This window comes from Bidens hawaiensis, unplaced genomic scaffold (assembly GCF_021521415.1).
Source record: "Bidens hawaiensis isolate Kalapana, Puna unplaced genomic scaffold, B.hawaiensis_p1.1 tig00000190_1, whole genome shotgun sequence".
Taxonomy (NCBI): Eukaryota; Viridiplantae; Streptophyta; class Magnoliopsida; order Asterales; family Asteraceae; genus Bidens; species Bidens hawaiensis.
The window spans coordinates 7,640,695-7,649,944 of record NW_027491020.1 but is presented as its reverse complement, the minus strand read 5'-3'; the positions used below and the strand labels follow the sequence as shown (position 1 = coordinate 7,649,944).

Sequence of the window (9,250 nt, the reverse complement as noted above, 5' to 3'; positions counted from 1 at the left end):
CCTAAGGGCCCACAAAACGTCATCTAACTTTTCCGCCCAATTCTTGCGATTCATTCCTATAGTTCTTTCAAAGATTCTCTTAATTCCCCGATTCGTGACTTCTACTTGCCAACTATTCTGAGGGTGATATGGTGTTGCCAGTCGTTGGTAGACTCCATATCTTGCTAAGATTTTGTCCATTAGTGCGTTACATAAGTGAGTACCTCTGTCGCTAATTAGGGCTTTCGGAGTACCGAAGAGTGAAAACAACTTTTTTCAGAAACCGTACAACTACTTAAGCATCGTTAGTGGGAAGAGCTTGTGCTTCTACCCATTTAGACACGTAGTCGACTGCTACAAGGATGTACTTATTCCCGAATGAGTTAGGAAATGGGCCCATGAAATCTATTCCCCATACATCAAAGACTTTACATATTTGAATGCCTTTTTGAGCCATCTCATTTTTGGCTGAGATGTTTCCGGCTATTTGATAGGCATTGCATGCTTTGATCAAAGCATGATATGGTGGGCCAGAAGAATCTTGCATCAAACAATTTTCTGGCCGTGGTGGCGGTATTGTGGTGTCCACCAATAGGTCCTTCATGGTAGTGTTTGAGAATATCTAAGGTTTCCTTTCCTGATACACACCTACAAACAAACTAATCGGCTCCTATCCTAAACAAGTATGGATTTTCCCAGAAGTAGAACTTAAGATCGGAGAAAAATTTCTTCCGTTGTTGATGAGTTATCCCTCTTCTTAAGATTCCACAAGCTAGATAGTTTGCGAAGTCGGAAAACAAAGGACTTTCATCTTCCTCTTTCATTAATATTTGGATATGTATGAGAACTTATTGTGGAAAATTATTATCAATAATTTCCTTGCGATGTTCTTTTAAAGCTGGGCATTCTAAGCGTGAAAGATGGTCTGCGGCTATATTATCTGCTCCTTTCTTGTTCTTGACTTCTATGTCGAATTCTTGGAGTAGTAGAATCCATCGGATAAGTATGGGTTTGGCATCTTATTTATTGAAGAGGTAGCATATTGCGACATGGTCGGTGTAAACAATTGTTTTGGAAAAAACTAGGTAGGATCTAAATTTTTCAAAGGCAAACACTACTGCCAATAACTCTTTTTCTGTTGTGGTGTAATTTTCTTATGCATCATTAAGAGTTTTACTAACATAGTAAATAAGGTGAAAATTTTTTTCTTTGCGTTGTCCGAGTACGGCTCCAACTGCAAAGTCACTTGCATCGCACATGATTTCGAATGGAAGGGTCCAATCGGGAGTAGTCATGATTAGTGCGTTGACAAGTTTGTCTTTTAATATGTTGAATGATTCAACACATTCTTCAGAGAAGACGAATGGTGTGTCTTTCTCAAGAAGTTTGGTCATAGGTCTAGCAATTTTGGAAAAGTCATTTATGAAGCGGCAGTAGAATCCCGCGTGACCTATAAACTTCTAATGGCTCTAACTGAAGTTGGTGGTGGAAGTTTAGAGATGATTTCTATTTTTGCCCTATCAACTTCTAATCCTGCTTGAGATATCTTATGACCGATAACAATGCCCTCTTTGACCATAAAGTGGCATTTTTCCTAGTTGAGTACTATATTCACTTCTTCACACCTAGTCAATATTTTGTCTAGGTTTTTCAGAAAATGATCGAAGAAGTCTCCAAAGACTGAGAAGTCGTCCATGAAAACTTCCATAGAGTGTTCGGTCATTTCATGAAAGATAGCAACCATGCAACGTTGGAAGGTGGTCGGAGCATTACATAGTCCAAATGGCATTCTTCGATAGGAGAAGGTTTCATACGGACATGTAAAGGTTGTTTTCTCCTGATCCACAGGAGCAATGGGAATTTGAAGGTATCCAGAAAATCCATTAAGAAAACAATAGAACATTTTTCCATATAGACGTTCAAGCATTTGATCGATAAAAGGAATTGGAAAATGATCTTTTCTTGTGGCGTCATTAAGCTTTCAGTAATCAATGCAAACTCGTCAGCCTGTGATGTTCCTCATTGGTATTAGCTCGTCCTTCTCATTCATCACTACTGTCATTCCTCCCTTCTTTGGTACTACTTGACTTGGACTAACCCAAGGTGAATCCGATATTGGGTAGATTAATCCGGCATAAAGGAGTTTGATTACTTCCTTCTTCACCACATCTTGCATGTTAGGATTGGGGCGTCTTTGATGTTGGACCACATGCTTGTATTCTTCTTCCATAAGGATTTTGTGAGTACAAAAGGAAGGACTGATGCCCTTGATATCCATGATCTTCCATGCGATAGCCTTCTTATTATTTTTAAGAACCTTAAGAAGTTCGTCTTTCTTTTCTTTAGAAAGGTGAGATGAAATCATTACTGGGAGTTGAGAGTCTTTTTCTAGAAAGGCATATTCGAGATGGTTTAGGAGTTCTTTTAACTTTAAGGTTGGTGGTTATTCGATTGATGGTTTTGATTTTTCATAAAAATTTGGTGATCTCACATACAACATCTGATGTTTCTTGATTGTTTTTGTTAGTATTGATATTTTTGTTTTCTAAAATGGGTATGGTGATGGTTTCGGTTAGGACTTGTGTTTCGAGTGGGTTAGTGATGGAGGAGTCTCGGACATAGCAACTCACGATAAAATCGATGATATCGACACAATATAATGTGTCATCGTTATGTTGCGGATATTGCATAGATTTTCCGATGTCAAAAGTGATTGCCTCGTCATTGAACCTGAGAGTGATTTTGCCAGTGCAAACATCAATAATAGCCTTTGCAGTGGCTAAGAAGGGTCTTCCTAAAATCGGAGATACACTTTTGTCTTCCTCCATGTCTAGAATCACAAAATCTACTAGGATAACAAACTTGTCAATTTTGACAAGCATGTTTTCAACAATTCCCCGAGGATATTTGACGGATCGGTCTTCTAACTGAATGCTCATGCGGGTGGGCTTTGGTTCTCTTATCTCTAGTTCTGCAAAAACCGCATAAGGCATTAAGTTAATACTAGCTCCTAGGTCAGCCAGGGCATTGCTAAAAGACAACTTTCCTATGAGACAAGGGATAGTAAAGCTCCCTGGATCAGTAATTTTAGGCGGCAACTTGCTTTGGAGGATAGCTGAACATTCTTTACTCAGGGTGACATGTGATAGCTCCTTCAGCTTCCTCTTGTTTGTCAGCACTTCTTTGAGAAACTTAGCATATTTTGGCATTTGAGCAATGGCTTCGACGAAAGGGATGTTGATGTGGAGTTGTTTGAAGAGTTCTAAAACCTTCCCGTACTGAGCTTCCAATCTCTCCTATTTCAGCCGTCCACAGTATGGAATACGTGCAACATAAGTTCGGACTGGTTCCTTAGGTTGTACGGTGCCTGTTGGGATCCGTCTTTGCTGCATTTTATCAGGGGATTCCTTCTCCATAACTGGTTATGAAGTAGGTGAGGCAACAGTGGTTGTGCCACTTCTTAATGTAACAAAGTTGGCTGCTGCATTTGGGTTTGTTATAGTGTATCTTGGAAGAGCGTCAGGTGGTCTTTCAGACAATTGTCGGGTAATCTATCTAATCTGAGTTTCTAGATTCTGCAATGATGGTTGTTGAATTTTCAGGCCATCTTCATGCTTTAACAATACTTCGCTGATATCAATAACTCTTGAGTCGGCCTTCATTTCTGCTTCATTTGTTTTGGTCATGATTTGGATCAACATTTCTTCGATTTTTGAGTAGATCGGATTCTGATGGCTACTGGAACTTTGGTCTTGGAATTGTGGTTTAGGCTGGAAGGATTGATTCATCAGTCTCTTTTCGAATCCAGATAGGGTTTGAGTGTTACCTCCGTCCTTCCAACTGAAATTCGGGTGGTTTCTCCATCCTGGATTGCAGTTGTTGCTGAAAGCGTTGTTTTGACGAGCGATGAAGTTGACTTCTTCCATGTCCATAACAACTTGTTTGCAATCACTTGTCTTATGAACTCCTCCACAGGTGTCACAGGTGATTCTGGTTTTTGAAAATTCGGCTTGAAGTTGTTCGAATTTTTTAGAAAGAGCTTCAAGCTGTGCAGTGACAAGAGTGTTGGAATCTATGTGGTGCATTCATTTGTGTTTTGGTGTAGATCTTGGTGGGTTATAAGCGAAACTCTTCTTTTCTGCCTTCTCCGTGATTTCAAATGCTTCGTTAGGTGATTTGGATCCCAGTTCTCCATCGACGACTTGGTCGATGCTCTGTTTGTTTTGACTGGATTGTGCGTCAAAGAAAGTTTGTACTTGTAACCATACGCTCAGTCCATGAAGTGGGCATCTTATCATAAGACTTATGTAGCTCTCCCATGCTGCGTGTAACGACTCATCATCATCGGTCCGGAATCCGGTGTTGCTGGCTCGGTATTTGGCAGTTTTATCAAACAGAAAGTATTTGAGGAGAAACTGTTCAACCATCTGGTCCCAGGTAGTGATGGAGCCAGAGGTAAGAGATTCTATCCATTCTAAGGCTTGACCCCTTAGAGAGAAAGGAAAGATATTGAGTTTTCTCTGATCTTTTGAACAGTTTTGAATTTTAAAGGATCCGCAGATTCGTAAGAATTGGGATATATGAGAAAGAGGGTCTTCATCGAGGAGACCATGAAATTGAACTGAATTTTCCACCATATGAATGGTGCTTCATTTGATTTCGAAATGTTCGGTGATATCGAGTGGAGCCACTCCAGTGTCGTAGCCTTCGAGAGTTGGCTTGGCATACCGGCTCATGTTTGGTTCATTGTTTTGTGCTTCCATCATTTCTTCGGTTTTGTTTCCTCTTGATGTCATGGCGTCTACTGACTCGTCTTTGATTGTTTTGGCGGATTCTGCAGCCCGTTTACGCGTTCGTCGATGAAAGAGTCGTTCCGGTTCAGAAATTGGAGAAACAAGCTCAGGTCCGAATGTAGAGGACATACATGGGATTAAATCAAGATTTAAACTATTTAGATTAAACTAAAGGCTAGGTTAAGGTTAAGCTAAAAGTTAGTATAAGCTATTCTAAAACTAAACTAAGGTATAAGCTAATTAAACTAGATTAAAGGTCAAGGTAATTAAAGGTAAAGGTTAGGCTAGCCTTAAAATAATTAATTCTAATATAGTAATAAGTGAAAGAAAATAAAATAAAAGTTACAAATTTTTACAGTTATAAACAATGATTAAATTAAAACTTGGAACGTTCTTAGAAACGTACCGTGTCCCCGGCAACGGCACCAAAAACTTGATGTGCGTGCGCGTGGCTGTTTGAAATATTAATATGAATTGGAGATTTAAGCTTTGCACAAGATCGTGTTTTAAATTTATAAAAGTGATTTCTACTAAAACTAAATACACACAAAATAGGCAAGTGTACCTGTCGTATATGTAAGATAGTATTGGTAAGAACCAAGTATCGATCCGTGGACACAAATGTTTCTAATAATGAATCTTCGTTTTAATGTAATCGGAGAGTTTTAATCATTTTGGGTTGATTTTTGAAAATATAAATACTTATAATATATATATATGTGTGTGTGTGTGTGTGTGTGTGTGTGACAATAAGAGAAGTTCTAAATGAGTAGTTCAATTATATGAAGGTTACCATCTAAGATCAAAAATCCACTCCATTTATCCTTGATGATTATAAAGTAAACATGTGATAAACTTGTCGTAATAATATATGATAGAATAGCCCCTCATTTCTAAGTGAGCATATCCTATGACATAAAATAAAGTAGCATGCGCATTTTAAAGTCAACCCTTTCCTAATGTCATGCTACCACGAGAATGTCAATTTAAGTTGGCAAGTAGTTTAGTAAAGTAGAAAGATTAGGATTGACTTCGATTTCTCAAATACCAATTCTAACAACTTTGGGTGGTTATAGTTTAGTCACACAACATCCCCTTGGTTGATTTAAGTAAGTTATAATTACACATTCCGTTAACATATGATTTCTTTTACTAGCATGATAACCTAAGAAATCGTGTTAACGATGTTATTTCAGAATTACCAAAACTAGAGAAATAGATCATAACTTATATCTCATCATTTCTGAGTACAATATAAGGATCTATGTTTCGATAAATTATCAAAGTATTCTATCTTTCAAGAACATGAATCAATCACGAATGATTGTCAATATGATTGTCAATTACCAACTTTGAATTGTTGATATAAGATAGTGAAACATTTATCATCAAAAGATAATTGCCAAATAACCATGTACTTTACTAAACTAAATCACATGTTTTTTATAATCATCAAGTAAAACAAAGCTTCTTCATAGATTTTAGATGGTAAATGGAGTTTAGCTCATAATGAGCATTGATATGGATATAAAAAGAGATGATAATAACAAACACATGATTAAACTAGGACAATCTAACCAAATGTGGATGAATCTCCCTTCTTAATGATGATGATGGATTATGATGATGTTGATGATGATGGATGATGATGGTAACCTCCAATCCTTCAAACTCCTCATAAGATCTTCAATATGAGTGTAATGTTGGTGTTTTTATAAGAGAAACACGTTTAGAGATCTTCTTCAAACACATCAAATGAGTGAAACTTAAGCCTCTATTTATAGGCTGTCTGGAGAGAGGGGCATGGCCCGTGCCTTAAGAGGCACGAACCCGTGTCCAGGTGTCCCAGTTGCATGTTGTTAGATCGTACATGATGACTCACCACGGGTGCGTGCTTTTGAGGCACAACCCCATGCTTTTTAACATGTGCTTAATTCCATTTTGTCTTATCTGAAGGTTACCACAACCTCGTGGTTGTGGGGCACGGCCCCGTGTTTTTGGTCTTCAGTATGTGTCTTTTCTTGTAGATTCTTGTCTTTTCTTGTGCTTAAAGTCATGGGGCATGGTTGAGGCTTTTCTTTCGTTTTTCTTCATCTTTTCACTTTTTTCTTCGTTTAAGGCTTGGATTTACCTGAAATTGCATTTTAGTGTGATAAGTAGCCTTCTGAGCTAGTTTATGTGATAGAAGTTGTTGTTTTTAGAGATTATTTGATGCTTAAAAGATGTATAATTTTATATACATAAGGTCCAAACCCATGTTTCACTTTCATGAGTGATAGGCAAAAGGTATGTTCTTTAGTTTGTGTTTGTTTTTAAGTTATAACTTTCTTGTACATTGCACTAGATCTGGATTTAAGTTGTAACTTTCTTGAACAGGGCCTTCATCCTGCTATTGAAAATTTGTTTCCATGTGCTGAGCACAAATTTTGTGTTAGGCATATTCATGAGAACTTTAAAGCAAGTTTCAGAGGGAAATTGTACAAAGATCTTCTATATAAGTGTGCTTATGCAACAATCATTCCTGAATTTGAGGCAACAATGGATGAGTTGAAAGCATTCAACCAGGATGCCCACTTGTGGTTGTCCAACATTCATCCTAAACACTGGTCTAAGTCACACTTCTCTGGTATGTACTTTATCTCTTTAATGTGTCAACTGTCATCTTTAGCTCTGTGATTAACAACTTCTTTGATTTGTTCATAGGGAGAGCGGTGTCTGATATGTTGATTAACAACATGTGTGAGGTTTTTAATGGTAAGATTGTGGAAGGCAGAGACAAGCCAATCGGATCAGCACTTGAATACATAAGGGAATACTTAATGAGAAGGATAGTGAATGTTTTGGAGGTTATAGACAAGAGTAAAGGGTTGCTTACACCCACTGCCACCATTGAGTTGCAAAAAATCAGGACAAATTCAGCACATTATACTGTTTAGTGGAATGAGGGAGATCTATATCATGTTAGTGGCAGACTAGGTAAGCAAAGAGTTGTTGATTTGGTTAAGAGGACATGTACATGCAGAAGGTGGGAGCTGACAGGTATGCAATTGTCTATTGTATAAATTTTGTATTATGTATTTTATTATGTAGTTAGTTGGGTAGTGTTTGAACTATGTTATATATGCAACCCATGTATTCCTTGTGAACATGTGGTTGTAGCAATTTGGTACAAGGCTCTTAGTGGTCGAAGGGTTGGTGCAGTAGAAAGCTGGGTTCATCCGGTGCATAGAATGGACACATGGAGACAAGTTTATTCTTTCAGGATCAATCCAATCAATGGCAGGCCCTTATGGCCAAAGTCTCAAGTTCCTACAGCTCTTACTCCTCCCAAACATAACAAACAAGTTGGTAGACCAAAGAAGTCTAGGAAGAGATCAACATTTGAGTTAGAGGACTTGATTCAAGGTGGTAAGTTGTCAAAGAAAGAAACCAAATGAGCCTGTTCAAAGTGTGACTCCACAAGATACAACATAAGGACAAGCAAGCAGGCAAGATGATTGGTCTTATGGAAGATTGGGCAGTATGTAAGGATGATTTGTCTTTTGGAATGTGTTTAGTTTATGTATGTGTTAATGTATGTTTTGATGTTGGTAATTTGGTGTTTTGAACTTGGTTTAATGACTTTAGGATGCTAATTTGGTGTTTTGAATTTGGTTATGTAATGACTGTGGTTGAATGGTTGATCTAATGACTTTATTTGAATGGTTTATGTAATCTCTTTGGTTAAATGATTAATGTAATGACTTTGGTTGATGTTTTTGACTTTGTTTTAGTGAATATTTTGACTACTGCAGTCAACATATGCCTAGTGCAGTCACATTTTGATTATTGCATTCAACATATGTCTAGTGTAGTCATAATTGGTTATTCCAGTCAACATATGTCTAGTGCAGTCAAAATTGGTTAATGCAGTCAACATATGCCTAGTGCAATGCACATTTGGTTTCCGCATACACAAACTCATTGTCAAATGCAAATGTGTAGTCAAAATGAACAATTGTTTTCTTTGCATTGTCTAATGCACATTAGTGTAGTCAATTGAAACTTAAAAACAACCAATACACATCTTTTCACTACCAATACATGCAATCAAAATACACAAACTAACATGCATAGTGGATTTGAAACATGATTTGAAAACATATTACATCAACCTTGAAAACTTACATTAGGAAGGTGTCATAAGTCAACAACAACAGTCAACACTACAAGACAACATAAACACCTTATGATGTGCTTGAAGTAGTTATAAAACAAATAACTAAAAATAAGCTAATCTAGACACTAAGTAATACTCTAGACCCTTAAACTTAACTTAAACTACTAACCGGCAAGTGAACCGGTCGACTCTAGTACAGCTAAGTAAGTCCGGATATCGAACCCACGAGACTCTTTAAATTACGAAACTAGCAAATTAGACTCAACTACAAGACACGACTATTTATTAATAATATTTGAGGGGGATTTAAACTAATTAT

General features: G+C 37.4%; 1 protein-coding gene across 1 annotated transcript; it reads left to right on the top strand.

Annotated features, from left to right (window-relative positions):
* Positions 1-7,040: 7,040 nt before the first annotated feature.
* LOC143592251 (uncharacterized) lies at positions 7,041-8,209 on the top strand. Its single transcript, XM_077072229.1, has 5 exons — positions 7,041-7,058; positions 7,149-7,398; positions 7,476-7,618; positions 7,709-7,811; positions 7,863-8,209. Exons 1-5 carry the CDS (start codon positions 7,041-7,043, stop codon positions 8,207-8,209), a joined length of 861 nt encoding a protein of 286 aa, XP_076928344.1.
* Positions 8,210-9,250: the final 1,041 nt, after the last annotated feature.